This window comes from Scophthalmus maximus, chromosome 9 (assembly GCF_022379125.1).
Source record: "Scophthalmus maximus strain ysfricsl-2021 chromosome 9, ASM2237912v1, whole genome shotgun sequence".
Lineage (NCBI taxonomy): Eukaryota > Metazoa > Chordata > Actinopteri > Pleuronectiformes > Scophthalmidae > Scophthalmus > Scophthalmus maximus.
In genome coordinates, this window is record NC_061523.1 from 15767578 (window position 1) to 15787500 (window position 19923).

Below are 19923 nucleotides of genomic sequence, written 5' to 3' on the forward strand. Positions count from 1 at the left end.
CCGACAAAGTAGTAATGGGGCAGCGGTGGAGAAGCCCGCCGAATGAGGGATTAACTATGTGCTACCTGCTGAGAGGGGCTGTTGGGGATGGAGTGGGCAAAACAGTATAAAAACTGATTTCCCGGGGTCAGAAGTTACGTCCAAGATTTATTGAATCACCGAGAGGAAGATCAGATTGTGTCCAGCTTAGCAAGTCATGTAATCTGACAGTGTTGCTAAAATGAGGTAATGTCCTCCATTCAAGATCAGTCTGGGTTAAGTGTCAAAGGTGATTATTATTATCAACAGTGATTATGTCTACATACAGTGAGCTTCCGTAGTTCACACGATGACCACATTAATCTCACTTTTGCTTTATAAAAGCTTCAGATGTGCACTTTGTCTGTAGATGATTAATTGTTTTCTGGCTCCTGTTCCTACAAAAACCAAGTGGTAGAGCAAATGTAATTGAAATTTGACAATAAATACAATGAGCAACATATTTGTGCCATCACTGACACATTCATGATTTTGGCTCCTTTCCTATTGGTTACATTTGGTTTGAGGGCATTGCACATGATCCTAACCCTAAAGATGAAAGAAGCATAATGGTTCATATCTTGACTTATATTTTAAAACCCAACATAACTCACTTTCATAGACTCCAATTATGTGGTCACACTTTCAAAAAGGGTAGTGACTTAATGCTTGTGGAGAATTTCGTTGATATTCACTGCCTTTAGCAGAGAATTTTCCAATTTATTGGTTAAAAAGATTTCATATTACATGTGCACATGCGGGTTTAAGAGGCCAAACAAGTACACAATGTTTCCGTCCTGCTCAGGCTACAACCATGTGCTTCTTTACAGCTGGTAAGATCAAATGTCAGGGGGAATTCAAGTTTATGACACCCCCTTAAAATACACAGTGCTGCAGCCTAAACCTGAACTATGACTTCATATGTGGCAGAATTTCATACGTGGCATACGTGGCAGAATTTAAAATATACAATTATGTTCTTACTCACTTGGCTGTGATAGTAAACATCTGAAACTGTTGCGTCACACCGAACGGTCAAACAGCTCAAGGTTGAAAAAGTTCCCAGTCACAGCATTTGGGAGCGAGAAGAGGCTTGGCAGAGGATGAAAGTATATTTAGACGGTTGGAATAATCCACGGCTGCACGGTGGTGTAGTGGTTAGCACTTTCGCCTCACAGCAAGAAGGTTCTGGGTTCGAATCCCGGTTCAACCAGGGCCTTTCTGTGTGGAGTTTGCATGTTCTCCCTGTGTATGCGTGGGTTCTCTCCGGGTTCTCCGGCTTCCTCCCACACTCCAAAGACATGCAGAATGGGGTTAGGTTCATTGGAGACTCTAAATTGACCGTAGGTGTGAATGTGAGAGTGAATGATTGTCCGTATCTGTATGTGGCCCTGCGATAGGCTGGCGACCTGTCCAGGGTGAACCCCGCCTCTCGCCCAATGTTAGCTGGGATTGGCTCCAGCGACCCCCCGCGACCCTTAAATGGATAAAGCGGTAGACAATGAATGAATGAATGAATAATCCACCTCGGTACAGGTGATCTTGGCTGCTTCTTTACCAGACACTCGTGCAAATATTCTGCTGAAATATCATTGAATGTGAAGTAGATTAGTTGAGCTCCCAACCTCCTGCATATGACAATTCTGCGAGCGTGTCTTGGTTGAAATTAAAGCCAGCAGGTCAACTTTCTCAGCTGATTTTGGCGGTCACCCCGATATGACCTACAGCTCTGAGCTTACATTACACACAAGAGGCTGCCAAACCGTCTCCTGAAGCAACGCGACGGAGGACCTGCGCCAGCAGGACCCTCTAAAGTCACACTCCAGTCTGTAGCGGTTCCCTTCATACATGGCATCACATTTCAAAAGCAGGCAGGACATTCACGCAGTGGGTTGCCTTTATTTCTGTTTTTCCTCAAGGTTCCTGTGTTCAGGGAATGACATTCTGGTGAGGGGCAAAAACGAAATGGAACAGCATGGGCTAAGAAAAGAGTGCATGACAGATTCCCCCAGTACAACTAGTAGAAAGTACTAGTTGGTCCCTATAAATATAGCCCTGCATTTTAAGTCCTTCCAAATGTACATATGTTACAGTTAAACTTCACAACATGAGCAGTGGATATACAAAAACAACTTTACATGACTTTCTTAAGCTCATCATATAAGACGAGCACAAAGGCGCCACCCATGCCTCTGAGCACATTAGACAACGCCCCCTTGAAGAAGGCCTTGCCGCCCTCGTCACGCGCAATCTTCTTCCAGCAGTCGATGGTACCGGAGTACATGATGTCGGCTGAGGGCAAAGACAGAACGACAAAGACGTCACACCTTTGTTCTCGTAGCACAGAAACAAAAATCGGTTAGATGTGTACATGTTGAGTCTCATTACCTCCTTTGCGTCCGGACTGCATCATCATACGACGACGAACAGTGTCGAAGGGGTAAGACACGAGACCAGCGACCGCAGTCACGGACTGAGCGATCATCCAGCTGACAACAATGTGTGTGTTCTTGGGGTCTGGGAGCATGCCTGCAGCAGAGATGTCAATCAGGGACATTAATTGATGTCACACAGGTAAGAGAAAGGAGAAAGACATCACGCTTTGCATTGTTTAATAGTGAAAATGTACCCTTTGCTGTGTCGTAGACTCCAAAGTAAGCCGCTCTGTAGATGATAATGCCCTGCACTGAAACGTTGAAGCCCTGGTACAGACCCTTGATGCCATCAGACTTGGTGATCTTCACCAAGCAGTCACCCAGGCCCTTGAACTCGCGCCCCTGTCCCGCTTTGCCGACGTCGGCGGCCAAACGCGTTCTGGCGAAGTCGAGGGGGTAGACGAAACAGAGGGACGTGGCTCCGGCAGCACCGCCGGACGCCAGGTTGCCCGCAAAGTACCTCCAGAATTGCTTGTGCCTGTCCACGCCATCCAGGAAGATCTTCTTGTACTTGTCCTTGAAGGCAAAGTTGAGGGCCTGGGTGGGGAAGTATCGGATGACGTTGGCCAGGTTCCCCCTCCAAAACGAGAGGAAGCCCTGCTCCTTGGGGATGCGGACGACACAGTCGATGATGCCCTTGTACTGCTGGTCGACTGCAATCTGTTTGCTGGCATGTTGAACCTGGGATCAGACCAGAGAAACTTGAGTGCATGAGAGACAAAGGAGATTTCTGCATTCTGCCAAACATCCATATGAATCCACCTTTCGCCTGCGAAACTGTCGCAGACGCAAAGTCCTGTTATTCTCATGCGTCTGACAGACACATTTGCATCCATGCGCCAGAGTACAACTCTTGATGGCATCCATTCAACAATTCACAGCCCCTCCTCGTCCTCCTCCTCCTCCTCCTCTGCTGGGCTCAGACCCACTGCAGCAGCAGCAGAGAGCCATGGCGCAAACCTTGCACTGACCTTGTCTGCTGGTTGTCAAGCCAAACTAAAACACCTGTCACGGTGGATGAGCACATTTGAACACCGTAGACACAGAAGGTGCATTTTATAAAAAGACACTAGACTTCTGTCCCGGAGAGAACTGCAGCCTGACGTGTTACTTGCGTAACAGGTCCGATGCGCCCTGAAAATCTGCTCATCTGTGTCTGCACCAATCTCTGCTGCTCTTCACTTACCACTTATAAGACGCCACTTTCTCTTCTTTCACTCTTTACAAAATGCAGCATCTGCACATTTTGCCACAACGTCTTCTTAAATCGCCCCTGCCGCCATGACGCAGAAATGACGCAGAGTTCTGCCCAAAGAGCAACGCCACACCGTGTGTTGCACACGCAGCATCTGATGCGTCAGATGTGGGGCTCTTGCAAAAGGAAGAAAATGCGCGTCCACACCGTACCTGCAGGAGAAGCTTGACTCTCTCGATGGGGGCTACAGCTGTTTTGGAGATGGCAGCGGCAATGCCGCCGGCCAAGAAGTCCTTGGCGAAGGAGAGCGCAGTCTCATTCATCCTCGGGTGTGATCAGCCGCCGGTGCCGGTGCGTGGTCGCTGGGGTTTCGCCGGTGGAGTCGAAATGGCCGCATCCGATCTTGAGGTCAGGGGATTTAAGGAGACTGGACGCCAGAAAAAACGCCAAGCGCGACTCTGCTCGCGTTTCATTGGTCAGAAGTGGGGCCAGTGGACGGGGCGTGTGGGTGTCGTTCAGCTCGGGTCCTTGGTCTGTCGCTCTGTCGAGGCGGAGCGGAGACTTTATCTTTCCAAAACTTTCTCTCAAAGTTTAGTTTTGTCTTTTTTCTTTTCTTTTCGATGTTCAGATTGAATCGCATCCCCGCGTCAGCTCACGGGATAGTGTTGATGTCGGTACATTACGTTTGGGATGGGGGTTTCAGGCTCAAGGTCGTGTCAGAGGTCAGTTCAGAAGCAGCTGAGGCCCAAAAGGCTACGGTGGGTAAAGTTCAACCCACCTGTCAGCGTCCTGTGGTTGTCACTCAGCTCCCACCGTGTGATTCAGCCAGACATTCAAGTCTTTTTCTTTCTTTCCATTTTAATTACATATTTTGTACTCCTCGTACTCCTTTAACCTCGGAGACATTTCTGCTATTTTGGGTTTCATTTTTTTGAATTTCATATATAAGAAAAGAAAAACGTATCGATGAAAAACTAGTCAGTGAGAAGAAAAACTTTAATGTTCTAAGCACGTTTCTTCCGTCGCAATCCATGTTAGCACTTGTACATGATTACTCAAGGCCTACTTACACAAAATGTTACATCCATTGTACAGTAAAAATATATAATCTTTCACGCACTTATTTTACAACAATAATGGTCATGGTGCTCAGATTGTAATTTACAGCATAAAAGAGCATTTTAACCTTTGTGAATAGACTGGCACTATGTAATGTTAATGGAACCAAACTGAGACAAGCCCCCCAAATAAATAGTCAACTCACAAGGCACATAGTATTTGGTTATAAAAAGTCATGGTAATACATAATGGGTGAATGAACAATTCATTGACGAATAATACTGGAAAAAAAATAAAGTTTGGAAAGAGGTAGACCGCTGCTGACAGGACAAAGTAATTTAAATGTATTTGTTATTTGCTTTAATGAAGACATTAAACCTGGAAAACACTGTTGCGTAATCATCACAATTAGTTATTTCAGTATTTCAGTCCGACTCATAACTAATTTTGATAGATAGGTGTGGTCAGCCGTCAACATTTTCCACTGGACAACTCTTCATGTGCAGCTTCACCAGCGGTTTCCTAAAGACGACTCCCCAGAGCCAAAGTTCCTGTTTTTCAAGTAGCGCTTCGCCTCTTGCAGCTCATACGGCCTGAGGCTCTGGTCGACCCCTGGTGCAAGCTTGTAGCTCAGAGGTGAGATGATGTACCCGTTGCGGTAAAGGCAAACTTGCTTGTACATCTCAAAGCAGGTATAGAGAAGGCCAAAGCAGGGAACAATCTGTGAAGAAATGACCCCCAAAAAAGTTGAGAGAGAGAGATCAACAAACAAAATCATGTGGTTAAAGTCTTGACCACAAAGAAGGTTGTGGTCCGATTCCAGAATTAATAAAACTCTGCTTAGTGTTTATACAAGTTCTGTTTTCATTCAGATTGATGTTTTGGAAGAAAAAAAAGTTCCTGGCAAGGGGAGCGGAGCATGCCGTTCATGGGACAGACTTTGCTCACCTTGCTTGTGATATTGGTGCCATGACTCTTACACACTGAACATTGCTTTCCATGCCCCACCCCCAGATTCACTTACCCTTTTGCAAAGGCTACACTCCTCTCCCCTTCATAAAGATACTCATGTTACAAGGCACGTGCGGTTATTTCAGTTCCTATCAGATGTATGCGCAACAAGATACAGAGGACCAGTACTCTGGCCATATGAATGAAGAGATAATGAAAAATTATTACAAATCGATGAGTGAAATCGCACCTTTATCATGTTGGCGGTGAGACCGTTCCACAGTGAGAGAACGCCTTTGTTTCTCACAACCTGTATGAAACAATCCATCATCCCATTGAAATGGACGTCAACGCTCCCACAGTGGGGAAGATGGGCACTCTGCGCCTGGGAGAAGAACAAAAAAAAAGAGTCATGACGTGTCCATAAAGTAATAAGCTGAAAGGTCAATAGTATAGGTCATAGTAGTGCAGCAAAAGAAAAGTAACCCTCTGGTCTGTGATCACTCTATATAACAAAATAAACCACCACAGTAATTAAACAGGGTGTAAGGACAAGAAAATGTAAATTATGATGACTGATGAGTACTGTGAAAATTTTTGTGAATAATTTGACATGAGATGTATATAATGTTGAAAACATGTAAATAGATGATTGTGTTCTTGTGTGCAGCAGTCACACGGTGCCCTGTGCTCTTCTGTTAGCCACTGACTCTGACAGCTCTGCAGGCTGACTGTCATGTGACGGAGGAATGCATCTTTAAAAGTGTCAAGGTTCCCAGACGGAACATGCAGCCATGACGGTGTTAGACTGTTCAAACAGCTTAATTTGGTAGAGGAGGCACCAAGCTAGTTAAACAATACTCATTTTAAATCATTACCCTGAGCTTCGGCAAACATACTCCGTCTGTTTCTTATCATCCAAATCCCCCCGCTGACTTTTGACGTTTAACCCGGGGCTTTGTAAGACACAGACAAGAGCTGAATCCCTACATTAAGTTTAGATTAATGTCTTAAAGAGACGTTAATCCATATTGTAAGGTGACATGCTTGTGATCCTCTGATCTGGACACACGCACAACTCTCAGCTTGCCCACTGTCTAACGGTTAGTGTCTATCTTTAGAGAACGTATCTATAGCTTATGCAGACCCAGGACACATTCACATTCCCAGCTGCTGTTGATCCTTGTGGTAGCTAATAATAGGCCGATAAAACCGGATGTAGTTTTCTGTCCTCTGCAGCGCCATTGTTCCCCCATGTGTCCTTTCTAAAACGCAGAAGGAATCTCAGACATGTGACCACTGTGATTCAAAACACATTCAGAAAATGTCCTGACACTGAATATCCCAAAAATATCTTCTTTCGAGCAAAACGTTGAAAAACCTACAACTAATAATGTTCTGACAAAGTAAGGCAAGCCTGCATTTAGGGGAAACCCCACTGCCCCCTTATGGACTAAAGGTGGTAATACAACCAGTCTACAGGACCTGCTGCACTCAAAACTAAAAACACGTAGAGCTTAGTTATTTTCATTTCAATTACTGCAGGTAAGAATGATGAAAAAGAACTAATAGAAAGTTCAAATAGACCAGGATTACTTAATTTAATCGAAATATCTATCAAAAGCACTAATACAATGCAGTTGGCTATAGCATTTTTTTCTTTGAAATACCATAAAAACAACTCATTGCCAAACATTAAGCTATCGAAGAGTCTAATGACTATTAGTTAACTGACTGATTAAATACATATCTAAAAATGTTTACAAATTTGAAAACATAGAATAGGATGCACCAAAAAAATGTATATTTGAAATCAGACAATAATAATGCACCAAAAAACACTAATGATAATAAAAAAAAAATATATGATTGATGATTATGTTCAAGACCATAAAATCTAATCTTGATGTCATACTGTATATATTATACATACTTATTTTAATAACTGACATTCTTGTGGTTATTTGCTTTTGCTGTTTTATTTTGGTCCGTTTCAGTTCTCCCCAAAACCGTAGCTCCACACGCAGAAAAGGAATAACTGGTGACTTACTTGCATCTTCCTTTTTACTGTTTCAAAGGGGTATGAGAGGGTTTGAGACACTCCCGCTGCGAGACAGCCACTAATGAAGTTCTGGAGGGGGGTGAAGCGAAAAGGAGGCTCCTGCCAGATCTTGTCCAAGTTCATGTAGACTGCACAGCATCCGATGGAAAAGGGAAATGCACCTGAAGAAAGTTAAAGTAAATTGTGCTATTAATTAAATGTGTAAAGCAAATGAGGGGAAGACGAAGGATGAACAGAAAAGCTTTTAATAAGAGATGGATATGAAATATTTTGCAGATGTGGTCGAATGGCCATAGAAAATGAATTACTCTGTATGGATATGCACACACACACCTAAGACAGTGAGGGAAAATCCCCTGTAGAGAGCGAGAAGTCCTTCGTCTCTGTAGATCTTTGAGAGGGTGTGAACTACGCCCATGTACGTGGGCTGTCTGCGGTTCTGAGCGATGAGCCTGGTCTCCACCACCTCCAGCGGGTACGTGGCCAGGGCAGCAGCAATGCCGGCCAGTCCACCAGCCAATATGGCCCTCCACTGAGAGATGAAGCCCAGGTCGTCCATGTGGAGGTGGACCATCCTGCACACAGGAGGGAATGCGTTGATCAAACAGTGAATGTTTCTCTCAGTAGTCTTAGTGAATGATGGGATTCTCCGACATGTTGTTGGCCTTTCAAATATGAACATAGACTTTATGTTTTTGTTCCTGGTTGTCTTGAAGTAGCAACACCCTGCATATTTATCATTTGGTTTAGTGTAAGAATAAATTATTCTGTTAACCAGTTAGATGATCAACAGAATATTTGTCACCAGCAAGTCTGATGACAGATTGATTTTATGTAAACTGAATCAAATAAATGTTGACATTTATTTCAGATAATGATAGAGATGATAATGATACTAAACATCTGCTGGTTTCAGTTTCTAAAAAACAAGGGTAACTTGATGATTGCAAAATGAATATCTTTGGACTAACCCCCTAATTTGTGATAGACCAATCAATTTTTTTCTGAATATGAAAATATTTGTTAATTGCAGCCCAATGGGAGAGACAGAACAGAGAATTGGAATGTCACCTAGGGTTTTGGGGGAGAATCACTTATATTTTGTGGATTCTGCAATTAATCAGTAAAGTGAAATAATATAATCAAATTACTTATCTGTAATTTAAAAAAGATTGATGCAGTACTAGGTCAGTGCTTGTTCAACAATATTAATCGAATCATGTTCATGTTTTTTCTCTTTTGTGGTTTGTTGCTTTATATGTGAAAATAAAGAAGCATCAATTGTATTGGGAGATTAAATAAAAGGTTCCGTTTGTTTCACATTCACTGTTGATATGAAGTATTTCAAAGGTCATGAAACTGTATACTTATACTATAAAAACAGTAAATGAATAACTCTGGTCGTGTGTGTGACAAAGGCCCATAGGGGCTTTCAGGCCGGTGGTTTGTGGTGGAGCCGTGTTTACATGCACACGTGTACCTACAGACTGTGGCCGTTCCACTACAGTCTACATACAGACAAGAATGTGTTTATGACACTATGATGGTTTATTGCTCTTTCTTTGTGTTGACATTATCAGTCATGCTGTTGGCATTGCAGTATGTTTTGTCCTGTAGTAACCCGACAGAGGAAATAAACAGTGTGCCCTGATTGCAGCCTTGTAGGCACCTTTTCCTCTCATAATAAGGAAATATGTACGACCTGCAACTAATACCAGATTTTACTTTCAACTTATATATAAAGTTTCTCCAATAGGGGAAAAAAATGAATTTATCAAATTATCACAGAGGAAAAAGAAAACCGGATAATTTTCAATTTTAAGGAGCTTTTTTGGGGCATTTTAGACAAAAAGATGAATGTTTAGATAATAATCTAAATATGAACTGAACATTTAGTTGAGTATATAATTAGTGCATTGACAGAAACATATTCTGCAGTTATTAATATATTAGTAATTTGCCAAACAAGCAACAGCCCAACTGTGATGATTTCCTGCTTTTCTTTTACTTATGGTCTTACTGAACTGAGTAACTTTATGTTTTGGTACAAAACCATGCATTTGAATGTGGCATCTTGGGTTTCAGGAAACAAATTACCAAAATATCAAACTCTAAATCAGGTGATTGAAGAAATTGTAGATATAAATTGGCAATTCAAATAATTGTTAGCTGTACAGCTGCAAATATGCCTACAGTTATCAATTATAAACATTATCAATTAAATGATGAGTTGCTTTGCCTATATGACGTCACTGAAGGGTGTTAAAAGTACATGAAGACCAGAGCAGGTGGTGATTCCTTCAAATATTCAGTTTACTACAATGTAAGACTGGAAAATGTGTCAGATCCTCACAAAAGAGTGGTTAAAAGGGAACTTTAATGATTAATCATTTACCAAAATGTGGGTTATATTAATTATTAATCATCTAATTGTTTGGCTGCAGCCACGATGAAAACAGATCACGTACTAATAGTTTCACCTACAATATAAATCATGCCTTAACTGTTGGAGAACACAAACTACCTGTGAGACAAAACTCAGGGAGAAAATGCACCATGTTACCTCAAAGCATGGACCGATCAAACCCTGCGCTCTGACTGGTTGAAAGATGTGGTGCGCCCGCCTCGTGCGGGTAAAACGGGAAGTAGGCTACATATATACTGCACGGATCAAAATAAACAATTTAAACGAACTTTATGAAATATTCGAATATGTTTAACAAACAATAAACGATTGTAGTGGAGACATTTATGTCCCATTGCGTGTTTATACGTGTTTACATCTCTAACTTGCCATGTCGAAGTCAGCTGACCGGGGACTAAAAAGCGACTTAACATCGGTTCTAGCCACATGACAGAAAACATCACGAGACAAAACAATTTGCAGCAGATTCAGATTTTGTGTCCGACTCACTTTCTGTAAGTCGTGAGGTGAACGGCGTTGTAGGGGAACAGCCGCAGACAGGAGGCGAGGTTTCCCTTCCAAAACCCTCGAAGTCCCTCGTTCTGGTAGACGAGGAGGAACGTGTGGAAGAAGCCCCTCTTGCAGTGGAACGTGCCCACCTGGCTTTTAATCTTCACCACCTCCAGGGGCGACGTGACGGTTCTGCTGAAGAACCCGGCGAACCCGACGCACAAGAAGCTCTGGGAGGCGGTCAGTCTGTTGTCCTTCTTCACTGAGCCCATCACTGTTCTGTCTTTAGAAACCAAGAGCTTCCACCTCTTCCTGTTGTGATTTCAGTGACAGGAAACAGTTTGTTTGTTCAGATGACATCTAAACATAGAGAGAGCGAGGAGGAGGCCGTCTCCTGTCCCCCTGTCCCGAGCAGCAGCGGTGTCATGTGACCGACTCGCGTCACTCGGACCACGGAGGTGAGCTGCAGACACGTCCCACGAACACCAGAGGGCGCTCTTACAGAAACTCAGGGGACAAGGAAAACTCATTGGATGCTGATCAAGACTGAGCCAGTGCTAGTTATTCTATACACTTTGTATAAAGAATCTAACAAAAGTTTGTGCATCCCTGAGAAAATGACGTTTTTTAAAGAGCAAACAGACATTAAAAAATAGAATGTCTGAAAATGTTTATTTGCTGTTACCTTTTATAAAAAAAAACAGAAAGGGATTAAACAGTAATTGTGGCATGTGCAAAAAGAAGCAAACTCGACTAAATCAGTAACCTCCAACCCGCTTTTTTTTCAACCGTTAATCATGGGGTGGAAATATTATTTTTTGGGATTGTGTGGCAGCCAGTTGCACAGGAAACTTTGCATGAATATCTCAAAATATCTTAAAACAGAAAAGAGGCAGATTTTTAGCAGACCTCAAAATCTACCAAGAACTGCTTCATGAAACACATGCTGATGCTTTGGAAACAGCCCCCACACTTCTTTGCTGTGAGCATCACTTAAAATGTGTGGGTGGATCTAATACATGCTGAGCACAAGACCAAGTAAAAGATATCTGAGAAGAATGAAATCCAGAATAGAGAGGCTGTAAGCTAGGTTTGCATATGCCACTGTTATTTATTCACTGATTCAATTTGTTAAATAACAGGAAGACATCAGTTATTAACTTTTTATTAAAAAGTCTGTCAGCTGCAACCATTCCTCTTGTTTCACTGCACCTTTACCTGGATTCTCCCACATGGAACTGCAAGTATTTGAGGGATGAAAAGGGTTTCATCGTCTCCATAGGGGGCGCCATAGTCCAACATTTTGGTTTATTTCATGGCAACTGGGGTGAACTAGGCAGTAGTTAGTACCCGAATCTGTCAGTCATGCAAATGAAGATTGCTTGTAGAAAATGTATAAAAGTGGAGGGTTTGGAAACTTCATTTATTTTGCTCTTAGTTTCATGAACAGTGAAGTTCTTTCCCCGTTTAATTGTTTAAAAGCTGACGTTTTATGTAAAGGTCAGCTTTTGAATTTAAACTTGACGGTCTCTTAAGATTAAAATATGTTTCCATGACACACATGGAAAAAGACATGACAATGTAACATCATAGTCACATTTAAGGCTGGTTTTTATTTTTATTCATTTTCTATGTAAACTCCTTGTGTACATATATTGCTGCTTCAGTCTGCTCAATTATCATTCCATCGTGCTACCAAGAGAATAAATCATTTCTGATTTACTGTATGACTGTATTTATCATGGGGGATCTACTGTCAGTCTCCTGTTCAGGGATCGTGTTTGTTTTCTCCTTGTCTTGGCCGACCAGGAGCGACTCCCTCCCCTGCCGGGCTGACAACCTCAGATGCATGCCATGGAGCCCACCTTCTGTCTGCGGCTGGACCACTTGGCTGCTCCACAAAGGCTTTCTGGAATAACAGAGCCGACCAAAGGAAATGACAGCCTGATCACACGGAGTCCCCCTGTGTGAATGGGACACTGGCTTTTCACTTCATTTTGATACAGTGGAGGAGATTACAGTACAAGTGCAGAGCTAACTACTGCTCTGAGATATGTAGACACTCAACTTATATTTCCTACTAGCTTTACGGGCAATCAAGCTACAAGTTGGAAGGTCAGGGGCATTTGAATATAGCAAATGACTACAATTCTGAGAGCCAGTATGAAAAGTCATTAACTTGATTTAACAAAAGAATGTCATGATGAAAGATGTCACTTTGGAAAATTCTTTGATCTCACTGTCATACCTGTGTAGTTTGCAATACACAAGATAATGGGACGGGTTTTCTTTAAAGATAAGTGGCGTGACGTAGACTCATGCTGCAGCTTATCAATTAATGCTTCAGCAATCAAGCAGGACACCACCAAGAATCTGTTGTGTCCTAAATGTCCTTCCTCTGCCCCTCACATTGTCGCCATGGTACACAGATAGAGCACTGCCTTCTTCCTGTATGTATAGCCCCCTCCTGAATGAACACTTCCTCCACGAGGCAAAGTAGTGCGGGAGCAGGCTGCGTGCCTTTGTGTCTCAGGGACCGGGCACGTAGCAGTAGGTGTAGGCTGGCTGAGGCATTGTCATGCTCTGGATGTCATGCGCAAGTCATCCCTTGATCTCCCACTTTGAAGTGCATTGCGACAGGACCCAAGAGAGCAGTGTGTGAACTCACGGTGGTCAACAGGGGGCGCAGGATACCAGGGAGGCTGCATGGAGGCCAGAGTTGCTGCCTCACAGACTGGTGCCAGGCTCATAGACTGCAGCAATAAAATTCTCACCTCATTATCTGAGACAGTCACATCACAGGCTTGTGTTGGCAGGGGAGGGGAAGGGGAAGAAAGGGACGGGGTGGGGGGAGGGGGAACAGGCCTGGGTGGGTGACACCAGAGTCTGTCTGTTGTGTGAGTGTGTCCTTTTTATTCAATGGCCAGAGGTGTATTGGTGAGAATAATCAGGCATATGTACGAGTCACTGTAGCACCACTTTGACACCTCCACCAACAAGGCCTGGGCCAAACTGCCGCACTCCTCCGGCTCACTTAACAGGAATGGGAGACTTGTTATGCATAGGAGCCTAATTTTGAATTAATGGATTCTGTGATGTGTTGAACTGTGAAAGGCTGTCAGGGTTTGTTAGGAATAGTAAATGCAATTTTGCACCTCATTACCAGGAACTGTCCTTTTCACAGACATTGAGACCACTGTTATCTCAGGCCTGCAGGCCAGTAAATGTGCTAAAATACATCGTGCAGTGCTTAATATCAGCAATAAATGTGACGCCGTGGGGAATTAATTAATAATTGTTAAAGTACTGATCCATTACTTATTAGGTAATGTGGAATTAATTTGACCTAATTCAATCAAGTTCTGCATGTGCTGTTGCTTTTTTTAAAAAAACGGCTTTGACGAACACCACGTAAAACACAAATCTGTTATTCTAAAACTTTAATTTGGAATTTCTCATTCAGTGTTCATTTAAAAAAAGAAAAGAATATAATATTTTTTCCTTGAAAACCTAACAAGGAATGATGCATTTTCTGTTTGGTGCGGATGTAGATGACCAGGAGGCCCATTGTCTGTGAGGATGCAGAGGAGAACTTCTGGCAGCTGGTGTCCCCTTATCTTGCCATGTACAGCCAATAAATCAATATCAAATCTAAGGAACAGGAAGCCAGATGGCCTTCCCACAACCCACTAGGCCAGTGCGCTCTCACAGCCTCCTTGGCTACTGTACCACCGGTGCATGCAGCAATCCTTTGAAGACATACACATTCAACAAGCAGCTCAATGAATGACTAAAGGGAACAAATAAGCTGTTACGACTCTGCTGAAATCAGTGTTTGTGTTTCCATCCACATCAAAGGCCCCAGTCTGTTTGATATGCAGCCCCCACACCTTGATCCGAGCCCTGTACAGGTAGATGGGAGGAGCAGCCCATTGAAAAGGGAGAGGGTCATGTGGCTGCTTCTCTCAGCCCCGGCTCGAGGGTAGTTGACCCAGACGAAGGGTCTGGTTGTGTCTCTTGTTCCCCAGGGAGCTATTGCTCCTTACACCCATTTATAGACACATTATTTATTGGGGAGGCTATTGATTACATGCTCATAAGGATTATTCACAGGAATTGGAAATGGTAATTTCAAAAGGATACACACTTGATTTAAAGGTTACAACGCACAGAATATTAACTTAAGTGATGGAAGGATGACACAGTTGTGTAGAAACTGATGGCTGGCTCAGAGTAAGGTCAGTGAGGTCAGTTACCTAAATACATCCCGCCAGACTCATCTTGATTTCTGTGTAGGTCAGGGGTCAGGTTAAACAGTAGTTTGATTGAATGGCTGTTCACAGGCCAGTGTGAAATGCCAGCTCTATTGCAATGTGGGAGTGGGAAGGAGGGGGTTTCTCTGGCCTTTGTGTGGCCCGCGGTCTTAGAGCACGGACCCATTGTTAGAAGCTGACCAGCCAGCCCCTCAGACTCTCCTTTGCCCTGCTTTGTCCCGAGCAGCGTGACCATTTCCTTCATCCAGGTCAGGGCAGGGTCGTGACTTTGGACACCAGTCCTCCCTGTCTGTCTGCCCAGGCCGGCAGACTCATAAAAGTATGTAACATGGAGACAGATGCACTGTTATCACATGTCAATGTTAAAAATGTAAACTGTGATCAGCCTTTTTTTTTTTGAACTAAGAGAATGATCAGGTATAATCCTTAACCAAATGTATATCAAGAAGACAAAATGACACCTACACTAAAATATCTAACATTAAATCATATGAAACAAAAGTGAAAGTGAGTTGGACATGGCTCTGAAGCGTGTGTATACAGTTAAATTGATCTTCAATGTTCAAGTACAATAAACACATTTATGATCAGTGGAATTTGAATGGTGAGAGACATGTCACTTGTGCCTTTTGCGAGTGTGTAAAACACACTACCACACGCACCGAGCTGAGATAACCTCTTTACTGCCCTGAAGTGTCCGAGTTATGCAACCGTGGCTGTTTAGAAGAGTGGACTGCACCCTCCTTCTGTCCTGAGGCCGGACCGGCCTTATCATGGCCTGGCCATCACCGTGATAAGAAAAGGAAAGGCCAAAGGGCCATAAGGAACCGTGTGCATGGTTCAGGTCAACAGAGTGAGCAGGCTGGACTCAAAGGGGAGGGCAGGCGGACAAGAATATTATCAGATAAGAATCACCAAGGTCTTTTGATCCTCGGAGGGCTGATCCTGGGCTATAGGGTGTCATGCTGGGCGGACGAGCAGAACGACACTGCGGGTACAAACAAGCAAGTCCTTGAAGATCATCTGGGGCAAAAGCATATTTACACAGGGAAGACTGGAAAGACACCCGTGACTCACAGACATGAACATACAAGCTTGTTGTCCTCGAGATTTCACACGACAGTATAATTCTTTTCACGCTTCCCTGTCGTGCTTTAAATCAGACAACATGAGCGATGGCGACATTTCTGATAAAGTAAATGTCGCCATCGTTACCTGGCTATTAATATAATCAACAACAACAAAAATGATGTAGCATATTGTTGCCAATGTAAGACATAATCAGACAATGCATTCAAAATCCACAAATGACAATGAATCCAGAGAATTCAGAGAAGCCTGAATGTCACACTGTGGTCTGGTGGGTTTTGTCTCATAAGTCACTGATTAAAAGCCGTCATGTGGCGGCCAGACAGGACCTGGGGCTGCTGTGCAAGCTGTGGCCTGAACCAAATGCCTCGCCGTCTTGCCCAGGGCAAAATGGAGGAGGGATGTTTTTTCTGCCTTGGGTGGCCACGGGGGGGCTCAGCAAGCTGCTGCAATGCTAAAGTGCCCCTGGTTTCCCCTTGGCAACAGTAAAAAAACAAAAGAGCAGATACACGTGTACTTGTCGCTGAAGCCTCACTCTCTTTTACAGAACAAGGCCCAGTGAGGGACAGTGCTTGAAAGCCAAAGGTTGTTGTTTTTTCTCTATTTCAAATTGTCGATACATGAAATTTCAGGGGGGGAACGGGGGGGACGGGGACATAACTTTTGTCTGTGTAGTCAGAGCCCCTGTGCCATAGATTTCCTCTACACACATCAATGAGCGGCACCATTTCACTAAATGAATGACAAGTTCCGTCATTACAACAAAAATGAGCATAGTAGAAATACTGTACAGTATTTCCTTTTCTATCGCACATTTTCAATTTCTTTAGCTTTTCTATCCTGTGTGGTTTTGCCGTACTCTTACCTTTGCACTATTTAGAATTTATTTATTGTATATATTACTTATCTTATTTTTCTGTTTTGTTTTCTTGTTTTGTACCATTGCACTGTGGGTCCGAGATAAACGGTTTTCAATTCCTGGAACAATACTGCAGGAATTGACAATAAAGTTGACTTGACTTGACTTGAGTAATTTATGTTGAAGTGACACATCATTCTGCTATTGTAACTCACAAGAACACCAAACCTGTATTGATCCACAGATAAAAAAAAATACTGCCAAACAAATGCACAGTTTTATTACCTGTCTCAGTAACGATCACTTAAAAAAAAGAATGCACATGTCTGTGATCCATTTTTAATGATGTTCTTCCTCAGTAGAAACAACTGGGCATCTCATTATTCTATTGTAATTGTGTCAATGCTGTATTTTAATGTTTTAATAATCTTATTCTCCAATCATATTTGCCCTAGTTCTGAAATGTTTTGAATCATGTTTCAACCATGTAAAGCACTTTGTAACTGTGTTTAGAAAGGTGCTGTATAAATAAAGTTTATTATCATTTTTATTATCCATTATTAATTGGGTTATTTTCAGGTAATCTGATAATCCTCACCACGCCACAGAGCTTTTGTAACACAGGTTTTTTGTTTTCCTTAGTGTGAGACAGCTACAGTGCACAATCCTTTTAAACGCAGACCAATTTAAACACATTTTCCCCTCAGGACTCAGAAATAAGGATCATGATCTCGCCTGAATTTGCCTTTAATTCACATCCAGCCAAGACGCTGGCAGCAAAGTATCAGCAACCTGTTACATCCATGCTCCAATTAAAAGAATTAAGAAGTAAGAGGCCTTCATTATCAGCTCTCTCTGAAGGACATCAAAGGCCACGGCGTAGTGAGAGTGCAGCTGCCCTGACGGTGTGAGTTTCTCCTCTCTCTCACTCCAGAGGAACTTGTTTGTGTTGAGGATGTTTACCGATCCCAGGAAAGACAAACAGCCTCTTTCTTGTTTGTAGGTAACGCAGCTCAAACACAGAGCTGCGTTTGTGTGCGTGCGAGAGAGAGCGAGAGAGCGAGACAGAGCTTCAGGATGTATTGTATGGTCAGATCATTGTTTATCTTGTCTCTGTCTTTTCACTCCACTCCCAAGTTTTCCCATCAGACCCTCACACAATCCAATAATGTGAAATAGATTAACTGGGGAAAGATTATAATAATCGGGTTGAAATCAACCACAAGACAGAAACATACACTCAAATCTTCATAGTACTTAATAATTCGAATTTGCGATTCTGATATGATGCTTTAGACACTTAATTCTAATAATGGACATATCCATCACTCTGTCATGTGATGTCATCATCATGTGATGAGACAACAAAACAACTGTTGAACTGCTGGAAATCTATTTTCAAATTATTTGTCCAACCATTTGTTAAAGAATATAGTTATAGTACTTGGCCTGAACACATGGTGTCACTCTTTCTCATCTGTGCTGACAGACAGCCACTGGACAAAGCACCCGGACCTCTCCCAGGCCCTTTGTTACCACATTTATCACATACCATCATGCTGTCAGCTTGTTGTTAACAATGTTTTTGGGCATAACTCTGACAGCCAAAAGTGTCGCCGTGAAATACAAGTACTCCACGTGATTTGTTTGGAGTAGTTCAAAGTTATAGTTCTCCACACGTTGGGGTTTATGGTGAAAGTTTGTTGGTATAACCTGAAACGGGCAGTTAAGTTGTAGTATCAGATTGATGTCCACTATTTGCTTTTGTTTCATTAGAATTGAGCGTGTTGTACATTGTACATTTTGCAAACACTTTGTTTTCGCAATATGAAATGTTGTAATACATTTTACTTTAAAACTTATTTTAATTATTCAAATATTTATATTTTGTTTGTACTTCAACAGATAATGAATATATGCCAAACCGCTTTTTAACAGAAATGATGACGCTTCCCAATTAAGCCCTTAATTCGTGTAACGTTAAGATAAGTAGCCTCACTTCCTGGCTGTCTTATGAAATACAGACCAATTGATGTCTGAGTTGCCACCACGTCTCATTCTGTGGGGCTTGTATCAGCAAATGTCACTTTGTATTGAGGTTTCCTACCACAGCTATAAATCCTGGGGGAAACAGGCTTTCACAGGGAAGTTTTATGACTCACAGATTTCCCTCCCATTCTGTAGGGGGTATGGTGCTTTACACCGTGTGTTCATGTGTCGCAGTCCTTTTCACTGGCACAGACCAAAAGTAGTAGGGTTCTTTTATATATAAAAATAGCTTCCATGTAACAGATGTTTTGATAAGATGTACATTTCATTAAAGATAGTTACTGTATCAAATTAAATTAAATGATAAGCCAATTAGTCAATGAACGGGAAAAACAATTCTCAGCAATCATAAATATCCAACATTCACTGAACTCTGCATCGCAAATACCGTATGAGTCTCTGCTGCACTGTTAAGTCAGTGTAAAGTAAATATGTTTTTTTTTGTTATTTGTTATTTTAAGATGTCAGTTAAGGCTCAAGTAACATTTTTTATACTCCATGATTCATCTGTTTGTTTTAGAAAATAAAATAAATCACTGATTGACGATGAAATAATTGTTGGTTGAAGCATTAAAAGGGTGACAATTTAAACACTTTATTGTGAGGAACAAGAGAAACCATTAACAGTTATTAACAGCCACAGATGTTATAAAATACTGTCTGAATATAGTGTATGTTGTGTAGCTACTGACATTTGGACCTAAAGTAATGTGATTTCAACTTGGGAAACATCCAAGTCCTGTAACATTGTTCAAAAATTGCACACAATGAACATACAGTGTTTTGTGGCCACATATTTAACACATTTATATGTAACATTAAATGTTCTCATATTTCACTTGACTAAAAGCAGCAATTCCACTGTGTTGAAGTGCTACAAGTAAATTCTAATTCTATTCAGAAGAGTAAAAGTACACACATATCACCTACAAAATATCCTGTGAATGCCATAAGTAAAACTAGTCATCATGCAGAAAAGCTCATTTCAGAATATTGCACATTACATGAATGGGCTAAA

The 19923-nt window shown here is 42.2% G+C and overlaps 2 protein-coding genes and 2 long non-coding RNA genes across 4 annotated transcripts; 1 reads left to right on the forward strand and 3 right to left on the reverse strand.

Annotated features, from left to right (window-relative positions):
* Positions 1-1897: 1897 nt before the first annotated feature.
* Positions 1898-4074, reverse strand: slc25a5 (solute carrier family 25 member 5). Its single transcript, XM_035650019.2, has 4 exons — positions 3861-4074; positions 2648-3134; positions 2407-2547; positions 1898-2310 (listed from the first exon to the last, which is right to left on the reverse strand). The coding sequence occupies exons 1-4, from the start codon at positions 3969-3971 to the stop codon at positions 2153-2155; spliced, it is 897 nt and encodes a 298-aa protein (XP_035505912.1). The 5' UTR covers positions 3972-4074; the 3' UTR covers positions 1898-2152.
* Positions 4075-4626: 552 nt separating this feature from the next.
* slc25a43 (solute carrier family 25 member 43) lies at positions 4627-11054 on the reverse strand. Its single transcript, XM_035650018.2, has 5 exons — positions 10635-11054; positions 8054-8295; positions 7709-7881; positions 5909-6043; positions 4627-5428 (listed from the first exon to the last, which is right to left on the reverse strand). Exons 1-5 carry the CDS (start codon positions 10904-10906, stop codon positions 5216-5218), a joined length of 1035 nt encoding a protein of 344 aa, XP_035505911.1. The 5' UTR covers positions 10907-11054; the 3' UTR covers positions 4627-5215.
* On the forward strand, positions 10737-13442 carry LOC124850519. Its single transcript, XR_007031455.1, has 3 exons — positions 10737-10874; positions 10988-11092; positions 12444-13442. It is a non-coding gene; the product is annotated as an uncharacterized LOC124850519 (long non-coding RNA).
* LOC118319548 lies at positions 12228-13024 on the reverse strand. Its single transcript, XR_004796026.1, has 2 exons — positions 12883-13024; positions 12228-12597 (listed from the first exon to the last, which is right to left on the reverse strand). It is a non-coding gene; the product is annotated as an uncharacterized LOC118319548 (long non-coding RNA).
* Positions 13443-19923: the final 6481 nt, after the last annotated feature.